The 21,503-nt window shown below is 50.6% G+C and overlaps 5 protein-coding genes across 5 annotated transcripts, besides 1 other annotated feature; 3 read left to right on the forward strand and 2 right to left on the reverse strand.

The window, feature by feature from the left end:
• Window positions 1-21,503: part of a sequence feature (contig 1.104 1606..297769(-1)) that runs on past both edges of the window.
• Window positions 732-3,005, forward strand: ANIA_06129 (Zn(II)2Cys6 transcription factor; the record flags this gene model as incomplete). The annotated part of the gene is made up of 6 exons (XM_050611887.1): window positions 732-935; window positions 985-1,646; window positions 1,712-1,811; window positions 1,864-2,118; window positions 2,272-2,793; window positions 2,964-3,005. The coding sequence occupies 6 exons, from the start codon at window positions 732-734 to the stop codon at window positions 3,003-3,005; spliced, it is 1,785 nt and encodes a 594-aa protein (XP_050466997.1).
• Window positions 5,120-6,661, forward strand: ANIA_06128 (uncharacterized protein; the record flags this gene model as incomplete). The annotated part of the gene is made up of 2 exons (XM_658640.1): window positions 5,120-5,778; window positions 5,866-6,661. The coding sequence occupies 2 exons, from the start codon at window positions 5,120-5,122 to the stop codon at window positions 6,659-6,661; spliced, it is 1,455 nt and encodes a 484-aa protein (XP_663732.1).
• ANIA_06127 (uncharacterized protein) lies at window positions 6,717-7,529 on the reverse strand (the record flags this gene model as incomplete). Its single annotated transcript, XM_050611891.1, has 7 exons — window positions 6,717-6,825; window positions 6,891-6,994; window positions 7,060-7,216; window positions 7,285-7,349; window positions 7,372-7,407; window positions 7,464-7,476; window positions 7,523-7,529. The coding sequence occupies 7 exons, from the start codon at window positions 7,527-7,529 to the stop codon at window positions 6,752-6,754; spliced, it is 456 nt and encodes a 151-aa protein (XP_050466998.1). The 3' UTR covers window positions 6,717-6,751.
• Window positions 9,472-9,840, forward strand: ANIA_11501 (uncharacterized protein; the record flags this gene model as incomplete). The annotated part of the gene is made up of 2 exons (XM_050611895.1): window positions 9,472-9,720; window positions 9,802-9,840. 2 exons carry the CDS (start codon window positions 9,472-9,474, stop codon window positions 9,838-9,840), a joined length of 288 nt encoding a protein of 95 aa, XP_050466999.1.
• On the reverse strand, window positions 13,988-21,263 carry ANIA_06126 (acetyl-CoA carboxylase ACC1; the record flags this gene model as incomplete). Its single annotated transcript, XM_658638.2, has 3 exons — window positions 13,988-20,782; window positions 20,853-21,023; window positions 21,102-21,263. The coding sequence occupies 3 exons, from the start codon at window positions 21,261-21,263 to the stop codon at window positions 14,249-14,251; spliced, it is 6,867 nt and encodes a 2,288-aa protein (XP_663730.1). The 3' UTR covers window positions 13,988-14,248.

The raw sequence follows: 21,503 nt of genomic DNA on the forward strand, positions 1-21,503 counted from the left end.
TTTGGGGTGGGTTACCTGAACAGTAAACGGCCCATGGGTTTAGCAAATAATTCTAACCCAACCTAAATAACCCAAAATAACCAAGTTATGCATATCATTACTCTAATAAGTAGTGATTTACATAGTTAATAAAATACTGTATTTAAATACTGTATTATAAACTATCTAAGTAAGAAAAATATAATCTAAATACAGTAATATACCTATTCAGATATCTTGGCAACCCAGCGGGTTGCTCCGCCGGGCTTTGGGGCAGCCAAAAATATCCAAAACCCAATGGATAATTAGAAGGTCTAACCCAACCCATTTCTTGGCGGGTCGGGGCGGGTCGGGGCGGGTTTCGTGGGTTGGGTTATTAGTTCAACGGACCAAATTTGCGACCTCAGGTCACCTGCAACCACGGTTTAACAAGTCTACTATAGAGCTAGATTTGAAGAATCAGACCTTCATGCTTTTACACTATTGACGGTTGATGCTGGTAAGTACGTCTATCCTGACGCTCCATAATTTGACTGTCTAAAGATAATTTGGAAATCATGATGCCTTTTTGGCTTAACGGTATATTCTCCCAATAACTACCAAACAGCTAAATTGTGTATGCGAGCTGTAATATGTATCTTACCATAGAACCATTCATTAGATAAGCAGGAAATCCTGAACCTCTCAGATTCAGACAAGAATTTGCGATCTCGGATTAGCAGACCCTTCGAGTGCGAAATATAGTATGCAGCATGTCCTCACAGAACCGCACTCTCACGGGCTGCGGGACATGTCGCAATCGCCATGTAAAGTGCGACGAAGCGCGCCCTACTTGCGAAAATTGCCAGCAGCAGGGCCTGGAATGTCTCGGCTACGAGCGCCAGTTGATTTGGTCGAGTCATGATGCCGACCGAGTATTCGCCGCCCTCTATTTTCCGGTATACTTCGTTACAGGCGTTTATTAGTAAGGTCTGCTTGCTAACTAACGCCATAGAAGCTGACCAGCGAAAGATGACGCGAATGATCACAGCCGGTCTTGAACACCAGTCTGCCAGCGCTACTTTGGCTAGATTGGAAAATGGAAGCGCGAACGCCTTACGCTTGGAAGGTGCTATATTCAAAGGCCCTTTTGGTGTTCAGGTGTTGCCAAATCCGGCATCTGCAAATAACAACCAAGATGAGCCACACTCTGACCAGATTGAGCATGACCTATTGGAATGGGATCCTCTCTGGCCCGCCATCGCAGGAGACTCTGCTACGTTCGATGGGCTGTACGATGTACCTGGGAGCTCGGGAAATGCGACTATATTAGACCCTGTATTGGACGTGATGAACGATCGTCAGTCTCTCCTTCCACCTTCTCTAGGCACCGACCTCGACGAGCTCATATACCAGCCCACCTCTCTATCTTTGGCACCAATCGTTCCGTCCCTTGAGGTCTCACGAAACAAGAATATACCTCCCCAAGCAGCCGAGCTGCTGCGGTACTTCAAAGTGAACGTCATCTCGCTCTCGTTCCCTTTGAAGAATCGCCGGCAATGCCCCTGGCAGGCAGTGCATCTCCCAGCTGCAATTAGCGCATTTGCAGAGCTCAGCATTCATCACACCACAAGCCACACTAGGATGTCGCTTTTTTATTCTCTTCTTGCTGCCAGCTGCCTCAATAAGTATGCACGCGAACAATCTGCTAGCGACTTGGAGATATCAGCAAAGTGGTTTAAAGAAACGCCAGGCAACATCTTGATTTAGCCCTGAACGAGGAAGTCTTGGGGCCTAAGCGGGCCAAGTATAAGGAGATCCTTACTGCCGTTCTGTCAATGGTGATGCTCTCGGTATGTGTTTCCAGGCATACAATACCATGTTCTATAACTAATGTGAAGCCAGATATTTAAAGAAGAAAGTTCTAGCGCACAAGCGTTCCTAGTCGATGCAGAGCATCTCATTCGCATACGGGGTCTCCCCAAACAACACAAGTCACTCAAGGTCCGATCTCTGTACCACATATACACTTTCCTGCGCATCATGGCCGAAAGCACATGCGGATATGCCCTACAAGACATTTTCCCCGACCGTCCCAGCTCCAGCTTGCTCGCAATCGAGCCATCGCCAGAGTCCCTACGAAGCTTCCGCTTGGCGGACGTCATTCTAGATGCTTAAATCGATATAACACTAGCAAAAGGCAACAATATCGGTTACAACGACATCCATCTAGAAGTAATGGGTCGGTGGGATGACACGCTCTTCCCAGATATCTACGGAATACCGGAGACTCTTATGACCCTTCTCTCGCAGGTTATCCGCGTGGCTAACGAACAGGAACTACTCCACCGCGATGGTCCAACAGTTGATGCGCGCATCGCTGTAGAGTTAAAGCGGCGCGCGAGCATGCTCGAGCAATACATTCTCTCGTGGGAGCAGTCTCCCGAATTCAAACCAAACGATCCCACGACGATCACAAACGGTCTGGATACTGCCATTGATCAGAACCTGACAGCAACCCATTTTATGATCAAAGCAATGCACCAGGCGCTAATCCTGTTCTACTACCGTCGCGTTGCCAACATCAGCGCTTTGATCCTGCAAGATACTGTTCGCAACTGCCTTAACTTCCTGAACCGCTATGACAAAGCCCGCGTTGAGGAAAGCCGGAATGAGCCGTGTTATACCCCTAACACAGCATTCCTCTGGCCTGGCTTCGTTGCAGCTTGCGAAGCACTAGAACCTGATATGCAGAGCGGTCTGCTAGAATGGCTTGTTGTGACAGGCCATAGGACCTCCTTAGGCCCTTTTTTCTGTAGCTGCGGGGACTGCGCAGTGCGTTTGGAAGAGACGATCAGAGACCAAGGACTACACGCTGAGTTGGTTTGACGTTATGAAGCATGAACGATGTCCGATTATCGCGATTTTGACGACTTGACGACCGGACTTCAACGTATACGGACTATCTGACACCATAGTACTATAGACGAATATCTATATTTTAGACTGAGATCCAGTCCGGGAACTTTCCTCTAAAACAGCTCTAGGGATTTCCTCCTCTAAGCTGGGCCCTGCTGGCTTCCAGCCTAGCAGCTCGCGCGCCCGAGATGCTGTATACTGGGCGTTCGATCCCCAAAGAACGGCTCCGTGTGCAGTCAATTTATCTGCGGTCTCCGCGTCGATTTTCTGCACATCTGGGCTTTAATGAAGCCCTTCTGGAAAGTAAACGCGGCTACTTTCCTCGAGATCTCTCCGAACGGCTACAAGACAATATTAGCAAAGGGCGATAACGCAACAGGAAAGATAGAAACGCGAACCATCTTCCCATTCTCCGCAAAATAAATGCTATTTTCATTCCATAACAGAGAACTCTCGCCCCGACGGACCTCCGCCTCCTGGACCAGCCTCACAATCAACTGCGACAGATCCGCAATATGGATATTACTCCAACAGCTCAGACCCTTTCCAACCTGAACTTCATGACCAAGCTGGAGAGTCGCTTTTGCCAGGTCCGGTAGCTGGATGCTGCGCTGATTGACAGGTCCACGACCTATGCCATAGATCAAGGGTGCGTAGACGATTGCTGTTCGGACATTAGCCTGTTTGGAGAGGCTTAGAAGCAGGTGGTCAACGGCCCGCTTGGGTGATGAAGATATGATACTTCATATCTCGCTTATGCCCTGTAGGTCGTTGTGGTTGTGGTTTTGGGGGCGCGCTTGGCCGTAGGAGCTCGTTGCGATTTTTGGGCCGGAGATGAAGCTTGCGCCCGAGATCTGTATCCAGACTGCGAAGCAGAAATATCAGAATTTAGCAATCAGACAAGACATCCAGTCTATAAGATGGAGTCAGTTTAATTTACTATTCGAATATCTATGTCAGGGAGACCAAACAAATTGCTTAGGGAACTAGGAGAACGAAAGATCCTAAGTTTATATCGCGGCTGGCTGATGGCCTGCCAGCAGTTAGGCAGCAGGCGTAATCATCTATAGCTGATTATCATGGTTGATACTTAATGGTTTAGGGGACCGCCGTCACTATTTTATATATTAAACTAGAAAGTCTTTTACAACTAGCTGTCAAGTACTTGAAATTACTTAATATAAAACTTGTCAAGGCCTGCGCGCTGTGATCATGAGCTAGTATAGAATACAGAGCTTATCCCAGGCACGGAGCTCAGGATAAGCTAGCTATATTGCGTGGTTTATCCAGCTTTATGTATATACTGGCGTACGGGATGAATGGGCTCCTGCCATATCTAATTACCTACCTAATAAAATTAGGCTTTGCTTTGTGAAGACATCTTATAAATACTCTCTTATACATAATTCTCTACTCCATGCTTAGGATTCTTTCTAATTATAGCCGCCAGAATGATTGTTTTAGATGTTCTAGTTGGCTCGCCTCTCAACTAGAGGAACCTTCGGCTAACCTTCATCATCCCACTCATGCTTTGCTACTAATGACTAGAAGGAAAGGGCTTGCATTGTTACAGAACGAATTGCTTGAAGATCTCTTGATACAAGGTGACCAGATGCCGCCGCTTTTGTGGGGGCAACAGGTGACAGGTGACTTAGCACGGAGTGATACAGACCACTCACTGAGTGCTCAGTGCGCACGCACGCACGTTTACTGGTACTGACTGCTTGCGTTGCTCCGGAAATCTCTGAAATCACTCGAGTGGACAATCCTTGCTGGTAGAAGCCTGGCCCTCCCGGTAGAGTCCCGGTAGAGTGCAGGTAGTGGGGTTATACGGTAGACAGGGAGGATTGCTGAGCCCCCGTTAGTATCACTTTTGTTGTTTTGTTGGTAGTGCCGAGGCCTAATCACACCCTGCGGGTCGAGAACGACGTGCAGTCCAGGGATGACATGCTTAGCGAGAAAATTGGGAGATGGTGATGCATCGAAGTCTTGAGACTGCCGCTGTTTAGGGCCAGGGGGTGGGGGGGCCCGGACATTCACTGCAGGGGAGGATACAAATCCCGCCCTAAAAATAAGAGAGCAGACCTGGACTAACCTGCAAAATGCTAAGGCGAGCAATAGGTAAGTTAGTGACTCCCGTCCGTGTCTGGTGGGCCCTAATCTAAACCTGCACTAGTCTCAGTCATTGCCTGATGGCGATAGGTACCCAGGGTTTCCCACAGGAATCAGTAGATTAATAGTCATGTACCCTTCCACCCACTCTCCACTACTCGTTGAAAGCCTGCTCCCAGTCGAGATGCCTCTGCCTCTGCCACTAAGCGCCGTAGCCAAACGGGCTCCCGCTCAGCTCACGCACATCCTCAAGCTGCGCGCCTCACGAATCTTCCTGTCCAGCCTACTGCTCTGGCTCCTGCTCTACGCCTACTGCCGGACGAGATTCTGGCGCGACCCACACTCCGCCTTCTTTCAGGAAGCCCACGTCTACGATCTGGACTACAGCTTGTACCGCGAGCGCGAAGGCACGCATTTCCTCGCGCGGCACAATGCACCTACCACCCGGCCTGGGGAGGAGTTTCATTACCACTACACGAAAAACAATAGCGAGGGCGGGAGCGAGACCCCGGCCGTGTGCGTCGCCATAGTCACGGTGCGTCGCGAACAGGACACGTACTTCGACGCATCAGTCGGCTCGCTCTTGGAGGGGCTGACCGAGCACGAGCGCAAGCCGCTGCATCTCAGCGTTCTGTTTGCCGACATAGACCCGGCGGTGCATCCCAGCTGGGGGCAGAAATGGGTCGAGAGGCTTGTTGACCAGGTGGGCGGGTATAATGTGTCTGCAGAGCAGCTGGAGGATCTGCGCAAGTGGGAAGCGGAGAGGAATTTCTATAGGAAAGGGGTCTTGTAAGTCAGTCCCGTCCCTTCTGCAAGGCGATGGAACAAGGTGGAACTCGATGGTTAGAACTAATGCCCAGCGTACGGTATGTGAAGTGACTACATCTACGCACTGCGGACCTGCCAGGGCGTCAACGCGCCTTACACGCTCATCTTCGAGGACGACATCATCCTGGCCACGGGGTGGTTCGCGCGGACACTCAAGAGCCTGGCGGAGATCAGCAGACGTGAAGCTGGAGCCAACCAGGGCCATAGCCATGCCGCGAAGAACCAGAAGCCATGGCTGTACCTGCGGCTCTTTTACACGGAGACCGCGCTGGGCTGGAGCAGCGCTGACTTCGCATACGAACACATGCCGCTGATCTTCCTCACGCTCACGGCATTATCATTCACAGCTCTCTATTTCCTCCAGCGCTCTCGCCGCTTCCAGCCCTTGCACCTCGACACGCCCAGCATTCTCGTCATTTCTCTCCTCTGCATTCCCGCATTCACAGCGCTGGCGTACATGGTGGGGAAATACAACCTCATGCCGCTCCGCGGCGTGGTGCAGATGAACAAGTTCGGGTGCTGCACCCAGGGCCTGTTATTCCCGGCGCAGCAGGTGGATAGGCTGATAGGCTTCTTGGAAGACAGGGGGCATGGGCAGACAGACTCGCTGATTGAGGAGTATGCGGACCTGAATGGGCTGAACAGGTATGCGGTTGCGCTACCGCTGCTGCAGCATGTGGGCCTGAAGTCCAGCAGGGACAATACGGATGTCAATACACAAAGTACATGGGCGTTTTGGTTTGAAACGAATAAGCCAGAGGCCTTGAGGAGGGAGCATGCGGAGTTGTTGGGCGATGCTGATGTGCAGCAAATGTTGGAGTTACCGTGCCCTAGACTACCATAGACGGCTGACTACCTGAAGGTTTGATTTGCTGAAGTATAAGCAGAACCTCCTATCCCATAGATCCAGTTCGCCGTACAGAATCTGGATCAATCAACTACTGCATTTGAAGTCGATAACGCCCGCCCTGGCGTTCATTAGAAGCGCGACAATTAGTCCATACAAGCCTACCATGCCAGGTGCATTAGCTATTAATCCGTTCCTCAGAGAAAAAGAGACCAGAGTTACATACCCAAGACCTCAGCAAAGATCAGAACAAGGATCATGCCCACGTAAAGTCTTGGCTGCTGCGCGGTCCCCCTCACGCCTGCATCGCCGACGATCCCAATTGCAAACCTGACATTAATCAGCCAACAGCCAACAGCTAACTGGAAAAGGACGGCTCAGCTGGCTTTCCTTACCCAGCAGCCAGCCCGCAAAGCCCAACCGCCAGGCCGGCGCCCAGCTGAAGCAGACTCGTGTACAGAGCGACCGTCTGCGCGAGGTTGTTGGCAATCAGCACCGAGACCACCAGGCCGTAGATGCCTAGGATGCCAGCCATAACAATGGTCACGATGTCTTTAGCCTATCAGCGCATGGCACACGCTCGCCGTCTGGTACTATAGGTAGGGGAGGATACTTTTAACGATCAAGTCCGGCCGCAAGACGCCCGATGAGCAGACGCCCACACCGGCCTTTGCAGTCCCGTAGGCTGCCCCGAAGGTCGTGAATACAATGGCGCTTGTGCATCCGAGGACTCCAAAAAGTGGCTTGACAGGTTAGCGTCTGTCTTTGCCTGGTCTAGCTGCAATGAGAAAGGCCTTACTCCATAGCTGGGACTGAATGTTGGCGCCGTTAGCTACTGCCTTATCAAGCTAGGCTCACAAGGCATGTTTTGGAAGTCCTTACCAGAATTCTGTTAGCAATTGTTTCTTCTCTTCCTTTTTGTCCTCCTGAGCGCTAGGCTGGTGGGTGGAAGGGCGGTCCGAGGCCAGGCAGCTTTAAATCCGTCACCGACCCCAAGCCAAGACGAATATGTGTCAGAAGACCCTTTGCCCGGGGCGGGCCGGGCCTGCTCCATCATCGTACATGGTCAGTCCCTCGGCTACCGAGCTAGCTCTCTATTCCTCAATAGACAGGGTCTTCGGGCGTCTGCGGCTTGCGGCAGTGAGTGAGGTGGCTTCCTTTTCTTTCCTATCCTGAAATTGTCCTAGACTATTGTAGATTACCGGTGATAAGCGATGCTCGCGGGCGCAGGCAACCACATTTCTCATCGAGCGAAAGATTCCGATCGAGGTAGGGGGTGTCTCACTTACGCTGACCAGTGACCACCCATGACAAGCAGGCGCTTCTTATAGTCTGGACATGGATGCGGTTGGTGTCCGAGCTCATCTTATAGCGTGCCGGAGCCACGCCTCCGTACTAGGGCATCGCTGTTGCTCAGACCACTTGTTCACCTGGTCAGTGCTGCACTTGCTAGGGTCTGATATATGTATGGGCTGCTCGACACAGAAGGGCAAGTAAAGGCTAGAGCGTTTGCAGACATGGCTCAAAAACATAAGTTGTGCCATAGTAGAAGGCATGGGCCCATCCAAAGCTCTATAGCCCACAGCTTCCACTTATCTACCTTGGAGTTTAAGCAAACTAGCTAGCGTGATTTCCCTAGAAAGAGCCAAAAGGAACCCTACTTAGGGGACTTTTGATCTGGGTGAAGAAGACAAAAGTTCCTGGCGTTGTTTAATACGGTAAGCACCGGCCTTGACATGCACAAGCGCATACCTAAGTGCCTAAGTGACCACCAGATGCCATGATGTCTATAGTGCTGGAGTATCCTGGATAAAGCTGTAACTACACGGGTCCAGCCAAGGTTTCTTTACTGTATCTGGCCTTTTTCTAGTAGCCTTGCAATAAAATTTTTCTCTCCTCCAGTGCACTTCTTTTTGTTCCAGTACTTCATCCTCCAATTTCTTTACAAGACCATTGCATGGCATCAATAATGGTATACCTAGGCAGGTAGTATAGCAGATTGCCTACAAGCTACCTGAGAGCGTAGACTTGCTTCATCGTTGGATATGCATTTCCTAAATGGTGGATGGGGTACTTTTTTATTAGATCCCACTCTCTAGCTAGCTGGTTAATCAATCTTAATTAATCTCTTATAGTGGTTCATTCTCCATTATTGGAAAGTCATGCACTCATACTGCCTCGTCTATTTGGGTGTCAATCTCCTTGGTGCCGGTACTTGAAGGTGAAACAGGAAGCCGGCCTTGTATTTATGAGCCTTTATGAAAAAACTCAGGGTATCTTCTATGTTTATGCGTACAGGCTCAACAAAACAAGATAGACATTGTGGAAACTGGACAACAGCTCATGTAATAAAGCAGCAGCAGCAGCAGCAGCAGCAGTGGCATCTCGAGTTTCACCAAAATTAGGGCTTAGAGAGGTCTATTGCCAGAGCGAAGGTTTCTGACTGCCTCTCTACTTGGGCTCGTATGATACCAAAGTCAAACAATGGTCATTGACTCAGTGACTCTAAATCCATTCGACGAGCATACGCATATCCTTGCTTCCTACAAGCCTAGATACAGGACCACTTGCTTGCCGAGATATTCTTCCTATGTAACATCAGGCAGGGCTCCGAGGGCTCGGTTTTAGATGAAGAGAGTAGAGGATAGGAGCCTTGGAAATACTGTTTTGCTGTATTGGAAGTCATTTCGATCAGAGGTGAAGATGGACCTCTTTATACCTATCCTTCGACCATTCTGGCCGTACCTTTGATAGATCCGAGGACGAACAACTCGAGCCACCCTAAAACGAGCTACAGACCTACAAACATGAGACTCGCCACCGCTCTTCCTGCCTTCGCAGCCTTCACTCTCGAACGCACATCTTCATCTATCTCGCCCCTAACCCTCCCTCTCAACGCATCCAACCCTTCTAACCTAGTACCCCGAAACCAGCCACAATCGAGCACCCTCGCTCTCGAAGCCCCCATCCCGGGCTACGGCGTCGAAGACTTCACGTGGGAGATGGACACGACACCCGGGGGGCCCACTGTGCTCCTCAACGGTATCCCAGCTGTTGTATGTCCGTGTCTACCTTTTTTTTTTACTCGCTGGGTTTAGGTGAGCCTGCACCTTTGACATATGTACTGAAAATCTTAGAACTGTATTCTATCCAAATACGTAAATCGCTACCTATAAAAGCAGTGATCTCCATATTTGAGTTATTTAGGTTATATGGGCTGGGTAAAAAATGTTTGCTTAACCCATGGGCGGTTTGCTGTCCAGGTAACCCACCCCAAAACCCGCCCCAACCCATGGTTTAACAAGTTTAGGTGACTTGGTGACCCTTAGTACTGGGTATATGAAGACGGGCCGCTGTTTACGACCGCCAGGCAAGCGGCTGTAGTGGCTAGGCGGGAAATCAACGCTCTTGGGAAGGAGGCTGGTCATTGTGATGCAAACAACGGGGCAGCAACTAATGTCACTCGGAGCTTTGATTCTCCATCAGAATATTTCTTTTATAGTGGTCAAGGCCATGGTTACCCGCCAGGCTCAGATCAGTCAGTTGTATCAAGAGTATAGGGTCGCAGCAACGCACGAATCTCATCAAAGTCCGTACAAGTTGTTGCAATGTACTGCAAAAGGTGCATCAAGGCATGAAGTATGCTTGATTGTTGTCTCCTCTAGGGCTATGGCGAATGATATCATCTGTTATTTTGCTCGAAGTCCGACTGTTTCCCCCAAGGGTTTAGGCCAAGAGTCACCGGCCATGCAACCATCCAGATGAGGATATTGTGAGACGACTTCGTGCCCAAGTCCATCACGGCCACTTCACAAGAGCTCGATTTTATAGAGCTTCCGTCCAAGGTCCATCTCCAATCATTGTTTGCAGTATTCTATAATGACTTCAACTGTCTGTGGCCGCTATTCAACCCACCTATCTTGACGTCAGTCTTGGATGAACACGGCACAAGCGATGCGGCTTCACCTTACATCAACGTTGTACTACAGGGGCTTCTTAACGCCGCAGTAGCAATTGCAATCCGGTCCAGAGCTGCCAAGGATTCATACCACGAATTTACAGTTTTATCATGGCATTTTTTCCAAAGACTCATTCAGTACGTCCCGGCAATTGCCTCGCGGGAACAGACATCCTGACTGTCGAAGCGCTTCTTGCTATGGCTTTGTCCATGCCGGGGTCAGGTGATTACAAACAACCTCTACTATGATTCTGAAGCCGCGAGGCTATCTTTGACACTTGGATTCACAAAAAGTCTTTTTATATGGATATGAACCCGGCCACGGCCGAGCGCCACAAGCGCGCGTTCTGGATAGCATGCATATTGGATAACGACATGCCCATCAGGACTTGAATAGCTTCCGCTTACCATGACGCTGAGATTCATCTTGAATATCCAACTACACGTTCATTCGGTTGCCCTGGTAAGACTTTTGTTTCCCAAACCCGTGTGGAAGCTATAGTTTTCCGACTCGGGCCCAGCTAGCCATGATCGAATCAAAAATCCACGATCAGTTGTGATCTGAAAGGAGTACTACTTGCAGTGCAAGCCAGCTCTTCCTGACAGAGAAAGAGCTGGATTACCAGCTGGAAGGCTGGAAGAGAAAGGTCCCTCTAAACATCCACCCAGACCACATTGTTTGGTCAGCTGCTGCTCCACAAAGCGATCATAATTGTCTTACATTTGGGTACCATCGCGCTATGAGCACGCGGCACGGCTTTGCTGCACAGCTTATGTCAGTTAAGGATATCTCTTTCTTATCGCAATCCATTTCTTCTAGAATAATTTGCACCAGAATGGCTGCAGAAACGGTGCGCCTGCTGGAGCATCTGCAGTACCAAACACTAGGGTGGTTGTGGTAAGTAGGTAGACCCTCCATATAGAAGAATGATAAGTTTCTTAAAGGCAGATTCTGTCCTATCCATTGTCTGCATGTGCTGTACTTGGGGCAGCTTTGCTCAAAACCCTCACTGATGTGCAAGCCAGATCTATTTGGGATGCATTGGTGACTTTGTCAAATTTATGACCAAAGTTCAACAGCACGGCGACTTTAATGCGGAGCAAATGCTGTCTCTCTGTATCAAGTTTCAGAAACTTGTGCTCGATACTATACCAACAGAGACAGATATGCTCTCATCATGAGTCAGGGACTGTTGTCCTGTTTCTAATGCAAAGGTTCAAGTAAGTCCAAGAACACATCTATAAAGAGCCCTTTGACTTGATTCATACGGAGACTGGTATCGCAGGTCGCCCTTTACGGCAACCATATGTACCTCGAACGAGGGCCTCATGGGTAATATACCACAATTACAAGCTCTAGCAGCTGACATCTTCGTCGATCTGCTTCCACCTAAAAAGCAGAGAGCCCATCTGCAGGTTTACTTGCGCCTGCATTTCAAATCCAGAAAGTATACAAATCTGTATTTACATGAGGTTGCAACTAGATATGATATAAATTAGTCAGTCTTTTTTTCATCCTCGAATAATATGTCGAGCAGTGGCAAAGTAGGTGACACTTAAGTATTATAGACTCCAGGGTCCAGACACGATAAGACGGAATGACAAGGCAGAATTCGTGTTACATGACGTTTTATGCCAAGGGAAATGTAGAAGAAGTCCTTACCTGATGGCATTTACTTACCGAGCTGTTAGGGGATGATATGCCTGTTCTAAGCTACATCCTGCTGTATGTACACGCAGCGTGTGTTGAGAAAAAGGAAAGGTGTATCCAGTGGGTGCAGGTAGAAATGTTTATCATGTTGAAGGGACCGTCCGCTTGTCCAAGGCCTCTGGTTGACCGTGTTATGGACGGCTTCTATACTGAACCTTACTTGATGTCTGCCACCATGGTTTTCTATGCGCATGCGCTGCCTACAAGTATTAGAACAACTCTGAGACATCAGAGCAGATCGCTGGCAATGGAGCGAAGCTGGAGAGCGCCGTTAGGGCGGATCCGATGGCCAGCGGCTGTGCTGTCTGCAGGATGTGCTCCAGCTCAAGATCCGGGCGGAGGGGACGATGAAGGATCGAGCAGGTTCTGTCAGATGTGGGTGACTGGCAGTCACTGTTGCTCTCGCAGTGCCCTGTAGAAGAGCGGCAATCTGACATTTTCTCCCATGCTGATATCCTCAAGGAGAGACCGGTAAGTGGAACGAGTCAGCATTATAGTATGGACAAGAATTACCCTTGACTGAGCCTATCCCAGGAACCTCCTGACGTTTGGGCTCTCCTACTGAGGCCTATACTGAGTGCAGAGTATTTAACCTTCTAGGATGTGGTCCGCATGCTGGGCCTTATTCGCTGCCGAACCGAAAAGACAGGAACTCGAGGACGAATCACCAAAAGAATTCCCTAGCAGCACATGCTATAGCTGAATTACACACAATAACATAAATGCATGCTTAGAGGATGTGCAATGGTCTCTGTATTATAAGGATAGCATCGTAAATGATCCAGAGGAGGACATTGGCTGGATATATATAGAAGTGTGCAACTATGTTGATTGGTTTAATAGGTTTATAGAGCCATTAAATTGGATTGATGGTATAGAAGGCCGCCGCGGCTAGGTAATTATGATTTATTACCCTTCCATGTCATGTTGCCCGGGGTTGGAGGAAGAAAAAGAATCCAATATTTTCATGAACTGGCTGCAATGTTACTTATAGGTTCCCTATTTAGGATTGTTCTAGGCATACCCTAGAAACAGAAACAGCATATATTGTGTAGTATTCTAAGTATACAGACTTCGATCTCATATACAAACGTCCAATTTTGCCCAACTAAGTCCAATTATTGCCCCAGGCTGTTCTAAAATTCAGTAGGCAGCTCTGGCAGAGCTCTATACTCTCCTATTCTACTACCCTATATACCCCCTACTAGACTTTTTAGATTTATTAATAACCAGCAAGCTCATATCATGGTCAACTTATCCCCACCTGGCTTTCTTTATTTCCTCCATCTTCACCACATCCACATTCTTAACTTGGGACTGAAACAGGGCAATATGAGTAGCATTAACAGCGGAGCTGCAGCCGCGATTATCAACCCTAGCCTGAGGACCTATGCTGATAGTAAAGTTGCTGTCTGCCGGGAAGGCAAGGCCGTGGTCTAGTAGAGCCAGCTGAAGGCGCATAGCCGGCCGGCGGAGCAAGTAGTGTGCCGGAACCGGCAAGTACAATCCCGGCCACGCAGTCGTGGCTGGGGCTGGGCACGCGGTAATCGTACTAGGTGCCGAGCGTCAGATGAAGGTCGCTTTTTTAGAGACTACAATATCTACTGAAAGCATATAACTGCAGGTATTTCTATGAAATGTTCCATTCAATGAGACGTAAAAGCTAAATAACAAAGACGCAACAGTATATGCAAAATCCAAACCATTCCATATCATGTGCCTTCTAACCCAGTCAAAGCAAACATAACAAGCCACCGTCAAGCAATCAGTAATCGTCGCCTTAAAGGAGTCTGGATCTGAAGAATGTAAAGAAAAGAACAAGGCGCTTTAAAAGAAGATAGTAGTAATGCAATAAATCAATTCTTCACAAGGAGTAGGTTTGTTCTTCGTAGAGACAATGGGGGACTCCGTGAATCTAGTTGGATCCGAGGTATTTGAGAATGGACTCTTTCTCTTCAACAGGGAGGAAGCTGAGAGCCTGCTGAATGCCCTTGAGGCCGCTTTCGCGGTTGCTGAAGAGGACGTCGGAGATCTGGGAAGCGATGGCTTGAGACTTGAGAGCTTCAATCTTCTCCTGGATAAGCTCCTTGTTCTCCTCATACCAGACGGCGACGCGACGGTCGTCATTCTCAACCTCGTTCTCAAGGAAGGGAGTCCATGAGTGCAAAGTGCGGAGATGGGTGGTGCGAGGGGAGTCGCTAGGGGCAGGCGACACACCCTGGGCGACAGCTCCGCTGCCTTCACCCTGAACAGGAGCAGGGCATGCGGTGAGCATGCGCTTGATAATGTACTCCTCGCTAATACGGCGGCGAACACGCCAGTAGAAGAAGCGACGAGCGTTCTTCCAGGAGAGGGCTTGGCGGATGGTGTTCTTGGCTTGCATGCGGCCAGCACGATCGTGCAGATCGGCAAACTGCAATGCAATCTGCATGTAAACAGGAAGGAGTTGCTCCTCGCGTGCCGCCATTTTGTCCTTGATGTCGGAAAGTTTCTCCTTGCTGAGGTTCTTGTCCTGAAGAGCGCGGCGAAGTTCTCCGTAAGTAGGGTCCAAACGAGCCATGGTCTCCAACTGCTTGTCGCGGCGGAATTTGATGTTAACGATACCCTCGGGCTCCAGGACACCACCACGGGCCTCCTCATCGGCGTACATTTCCATCTGGTCGGGGTTGATGGTAGGGTCGACAACGACCCAAGAACCACCACGGAGTTCACCGAACGGAGGAATGTACACGAAAATAGGCTGCTCGTATTTGACGAGAGCATCCACGATGTAGGAACCGTACTTCAGAACCTCGTTGTACATGTCACGTTGTCCACCAGAGAAACCTCTCCAGTTAGCCAATATCATAACGGGAAGCTGCTCGCCGTTGTTGAAGTCCCGGAGGGCCTGGGCAGTCTTGAAGGACGAGTTAGGGTACCAGACACCGCCCGCTTCCTGGGTGATCATTTCCATAGAGTCGGGGTTAGCAGGATCAGCCGGAGTAACGTTCTCCACAGAGCGTGTCTCGACAGCGATAACACCCATGGGGATGCCACCAAGTCTAGCACGACCAACAACGACAGTGCGAGCCCAGCCACCAAGAGCCTCCTCGAAGGAGCCGGCGTCGAAAAGACCAGGGAGGAAGCCTTCCTCGTCTTCCTTACCATTGATGAGCCAACGGACATCGTAGGCTTGCTTTGCAGGAGGGTGGTAAGAAACGTCACGATCCCAAGGGTCGGCGAGTGGTCGGATGGGTGGCAGAGAGCCCTTCTTTTCGGGGACGAAGGCAAGCCAGTCGACAATTTTCTCGACACCATCGAAGTCGTTAGCAGCGGTCATGTGAGAAACACCGTTCCTGTACATGATCTGAGTACCACCAAGCTGCAGGTTGGAAGTATAGACCTCTCTTCCTAGCAGCTTGTTGATGGCAGGAGCACCAGTAAGAATGATAGGCTGGCCCTCAACCTGAATAGCTCTTTGTCCAAGACGGACAAGGTAGGCACCAATACCGACTGAACGGCAGGTGACGAGAGTAATGGTAAAAATGTCTTCGTAAGCGCGGGAAGTGGCACCAGCAATGAGACCAGAACCCTTAAGACACTCGACTCCAAGACCATCCTTGGCACCGATAATGGTGGTGATCTTGTGGCGCTCCTCACCCTCATCGTGAATCAGTTCAGTGATAACCTCCTTCTGCTTGCTTGCGTCGAACTTCTTCTTCACCTCAGGTGTGAGGTAAAGGTACTTGAAGCCAGCCTCAGGCTTAGCAGGGTCGTTCCAAGCAACGGAGAAGTATGGGATGAGCTCATCCGCCATACCAATGCGAGCACCAGAGTTGGCAGAAAGGTAGACACGAGGGATTCCGAGCTTACGAGCCAATTCGGTACATTTGTGGAAGAACTTGTCTTCCAATGGACCGAACGAACCGATCTGGAAGGTAATGTCATTCGCAACAATGATGAAGCGTCTGCCCTCGGGATACTCGGGGGTGCGAGCAGTAACTATCCATCCAACCATACCGTGGGTGTTGGTGCCAGGGCCGCGAGAAATCTCAACCAGGTTGTCAGTATCGTCTAAGACAAGCTCGCTGTATTCCATGCACTCGCCAAGAGGAGGACGACGCTCGATCAAGCTCGGGCTCTTCTCTATGGCCTTGGTCCACGAGTTCTGGAAAGCTTCACGGAAGAGCTCAGGGAAGTCGTACACATATTGAGTACCCATGACGTGAGCCTTGTAGCGCTTAGGCTGCAGCCACTCCTTGGTAGGGTAAGGGGTGGAAACCGGACGCAAGTGGTTGGATCCAAGCTTGTTAGTGCCACCAATGCTGTGAAGAAGCCACTCGCCCTTCTCGGACTTTTTCTCAATGTAAAGCTCAACCTGGATGATATAGCCAACAGTGTTGCTAATGATCACACGCAGAGGGTATGGCATGCCAGTGGCGGGATCGGTGCATAGAATGCGGATCTCGGCACCAGTGACACGAAGGCGCCAAAGGCGAAGGCCGAAGCGATCCAAGAAGCCTGCTAATGCCTCTTCCACATCTTTGGGCTGTAAGTTGAAGACGGGGGAGAAGTTGATGAAGATGTGGTTGAGATCGGAGTTGTTGTTGCCAATGACCTCAAGGGCATCAAGAATGTCGTTCATCAAACGGTCAGCTTCCGAGGTAAGGTACTCCGCAGTGGGGATATCGTCACGGAGTCGGCCGGGACGGACGACAGCGCGAACGAAGTACCGTTTGTCCAAAGCCTTATCGTTCTCAGGCCCCTTGCCAATCGCCTCGTAGACATGGATGTTCCTGTTCTCTGTGAATACGGGCTTGATCTTGAACTTGGAAAGACGGTTGAGTTCGAGCTGGAAGGCCAGGGCAGGCTCGCTGTGGCGGATACTCTCATCCTCTTCGTAGTTGGGACCTCTGAAGGTGTAGTAGCTGGGGTAGACACCATCCTTGCCGCAGATGAACGTCACACGACGAATGCGGCGCGCAAGGAACTCGTCCTTGAAGCTAGAAACGAGCTTACTGATCTGGGCAACGATCTGGGCATCATCAAGCTCCTCGATGTCACGGATGGCGATGTTTAAGACTCCGGTCAGCTCAGTAGACTCACTGTCAGCACGGGGAGCCGGACGGCGCTTCCCCTCAAGAGAGGCAATTAGGCCATGGTCGCTAGGCTTCCTAGTGCCAGCCCTTGGGAACACTTCCAAAGCCTTGGTGAGGTACTCTTCGGCATCTTCGAGGTACTGTACAGGAAGGATGACACCCTTTCTGGGAGTCCCGTTGGGGCTGTCATTTAGCAAGTTGGACATGTCACTGATTGAGGAGACGCGCTTGAAGGGGTTTGATTCAGTGGTAGGCGTGCTTGGCGTGGAGGGGTGGGTGACAGCAGTCATGGAACCGAACTCAGGCTGACCCAGCTTGCCCATTGTGAAGTCCCAAGACAGGAATGCTGGCTCGCCCTCGTGGTGATACTGGATACCCTGAATTGAGTAAGCACGGTAGGCGCGGCGCACATAGACTTCGAGAGCCGCCAAAGTGACCCACGCATCCTTGTGAACAAAGAAGCGTGGCAGAACGTCGAACACGGTGTATTTGGAATCGACAACCTCCTTGAGGGCACCGAGATCGGGCTCACGGTGGGCCCAGCCGGTCTCGCCGTACTGAGACTCCGCAACAGAGGAGCGCAGAATGAGCTCCATCTGAGAAAGACGCTCCTCCAGCGAAGGCAGAGCGCACTGAATGAGGACTTCACGAGCCTTCAGGGTGACCTTGGCCGCAGCACGCGACTCAATTTCAGTCAGTTTCTTCAGAATCGACTTGAAGTACTGGCCCACATTGGCCATTCCAGGCTGGTTGGGACGGTAGATCGACAGGATCGCGAGGATGAGGTCGTTCTTGGCGCCGATGCGGCTGTGAGACAGGGCGATCTGCACAATAGTGGCAACATCATCCTTGTGCTCCTCACGGAGGGCGAGGATACCATCCTCATATCGAGCTTTGCTGCCAGAGAACAGCTTCTCCACAGCGTAGTACTGCTCGAGAAGTCCAACGAACACCTTGTATTCGTGCGCCTTCAAGCCTTCGATGTAGTTATTAATAACCTGAACCAAAGGAAGAAGTGTAGTCTTCAGGATCTCGGCGTCAGCAGGGTTGACATTCTCTTCAATGAATCGGACCATAGTCTTCTGCAGCTGCCTGGCCGGAAACTCGGCCTTGCGTGACCGAGCGCGGTCAACAATGTTTTGAAGCTGAGCATCCAATTTCTGGGGCATGCGGGAGTGGAGGGCGGAAGACTGGGCGTTCCATTCGCTGTAAGGCAACTCGGGGTCGCGAAGGACCTCGATGAGCTCCTTGAGAGTAGAGTTCATAATAACCTGGTTGTCGAAACCCTTCAAGATGTTCTCCAAAATGCTGTGCAAGAGGAAAAATCGTTGAGCAGGCTTATTACCAACGACCTGAGGGGGTCCAATTGGGGGAAGCTGCTCGGTGAACGGCTGAGCATGCTTGACACGGGATGGATCGTCAAGGGCAAGGATACCAAGAATGTCACCAGCCTCAAGGGTGGCACCGGGCTGCTTGATGAGCTGGACAATACCGTCCTCCTGGGCGATCAGAGGCATGTACATCTTCATGACTTCAACTTCAGCAAAAGGCTGACCGGCGCGGACATGCTCTCCGTTCTCGACGGTGAACTTGACCAACTTTCCGGGAGAGGGAGTACGAAGTTGAGTAGGATCATTCTCCTGCTCGAGCAAGCAAGTCTTGCCGTCCACACTAATACGGGTAGCAGCGGCCTCCTCCTTCCAGTATACGTTATGGCTCCGACCGTTGAGGAGGACGAGTAGTCCACCGTCAGCCAAGGCACGCACACCAATCGAGCACTTAGAACCGTTGATGAAGAGGTGATAGCTGTCAAGACCGGCACGGGTGGCAGTGAACTTGTACCGCTTACCCTCGTAGATGAAGTCCACGGGGAAGACGGTTTTCAGGACATCCTTAGAGGGAACCTGACCCTTCTGAATGCCGTTACGGTACTCTTCAAGGCGCGCCTCGCTAGCCTGATGGGCTTTAGTGACAGCACCGCAGAGCACAGCGATCGTTGTATCGGGACGCTCTGCAGTCAGCTTGTTGGAAATCAGCTGATCCAACCAACCAGTGGTGATCTTGTTTTCCTCAAAAGCTGGCGTCTCCAAGAGCTTGATCAGGTACTCAATTGTCGTCCGGAAATCACCACGAATGCTCAATTCTTTCAGGGCAATGACCATGTGCTTTCGCGAGGCGGAGCGGTTCTCTCCGTACGCGAAGATGTGACCGAACTGGCTGTCGGAGAAACTGTGGATACCACCCGCTGTTCCGACAGAGAAGTAACCCCAAACGTTAGATGAACTTCGGAAGTTCAACTCGTGCATGGTTCCGCTAGAGGGCTTGAAACCCTCACCAGGATCTTCGGAAGTGATACGGCAAGCGGTGGTGTGTCCCTTGGGCTGAGGACGGCGCTGAGTCTTGAAGCTCTCTTCGCTGGAAAAGTCGAAGTCTATCTCCGCCGATGTATTGGGGTCAACGCCATAAAGCAGACGAATGTCACGGATACGGTGCAGAGGGATACCCATGGCAATCTGGAGCTGGGCAGCGGGCAAGTTGACACCAGTGACCATTTCAGTGGTGGGATGCTCGACCTGCAGACGCGGGTTGAGCTCCAGGAAGTAAAATTTGTCATCAGCGTGAGAGTACAGGTACTCAACCGTACCGGCGGAGACGTAACCGACAAGCTTACCCAAGCTCACGGCGGCACGTTCCATGGCCTGGAAAGTTGTAGGGTTCGCAATGGTTACTGGCGCCTCCTCAATAATCTTCTGGTGCCGTCGCTGCACGGAACAGTCACGACCGAAAAGCGAAATATTGTTACCGTACTGGTCAGCCAACAACTGCACTTCCAAGTGGCGGGCGTTACCGGCAAGCTTCATGATGAAGATAGGTGACCCAGGAATCTCATTCGCCGCAGCATTGTACAGGTTGATAAAGTCCTCTTCCTTCTCAACCTTACGGATACCCTTACCACCGCCACCCTCGGAGGCTTTAATCATGACGGGGAATCCAATCTGCTTGGCTTTCTCTAGACCCTCTTCCGGAGAGAATGTGCATCCCTTGTTGTAAACCTCTTCCTCCACCGTAACGATGCCGTTCTCATCAACCTTCACCTCATCTACACCGGTTCCAGACCACGGAATGCACGGTACCTGAGCGTGCTGAGCGACGATAGTAGAGGAAATCTTGTCACCAAGAGATCGCATCGCAGAGGCGGGAGGTCCAATAAAGATGATCTTTTTGGGAGAAGCGGCTAGAGATTCTGGTAACCGGGGGTTCTCAGAGGCGTGACCCCAACCGGCCCAGACGGCGTGAACGTCCATCCGTTCAGCCACATCCACAATCAGCTCGACGTTGGCGTAGTTGTTGTTATTCGTACCACCAGGGACCTGCGAGGAGATTTAACAAATTTGACCTATATTATATACACTCCGAATCATCCGAAAGGCGTTTCCATACCTCAACATATTGATCAGCCATACGGATATAGTCGGCGTTCGCCGCCAGATCTTCTGGGGTTGCCATCACTGTGAATTGAATGGCACGCTCGTTGCCGAATGTCTCGTAGGCCCATTTTCGGACAGATCGAATCTCCTTGACGGCCGCAATACCGTTATTCGCGATAAGGACCTGAAAGTGAGAGTTCTAGTTAGTCGCCGGTCCGACCGCCTCTAAATTATTCTTCAATAGTCGCCAGGCTAAACTCACCGAGGTGATGACGGAGTGACCTTCATGGTTAGCGACAAAGTCCTTGACGCTGCTTGGGGCAGCAGCGTCTAAGTGGTTGCCACCAATGAAATGTGAGGGGAGGTTGTGTTTGGCGGCTCGAGAGCCTCCGTGGCCGTTTGTTGTACCGTCTGGGACGCCCATATTTGCAGTGGCTGTTTGAGTATTATGTATTAAACGCTTCCCATGCGATATATATTAATGCGCAGCTCGAAAAGAAGTTCGGGGGGAAAGTAGGAAAGTCGGCGGAAACAGCCCGAAGGTCCAGAGAGAAGGGGAGAATACGGGCTTCGTTCAATTCGTGAAACGACAAGGGTGTGAGATAAGCCCGGGTTGGAGAATCAGAAGAGAAGAGCCAGGATAAGTCAATTAGGCAGGAGAGAG

This window comes from Aspergillus nidulans, chromosome I (genome assembly GCF_000011425.1).
Source record: "Aspergillus nidulans FGSC A4 chromosome I".
Classification (NCBI taxonomy): domain Eukaryota; kingdom Fungi; phylum Ascomycota; class Eurotiomycetes; order Eurotiales; family Aspergillaceae; genus Aspergillus; species Aspergillus nidulans.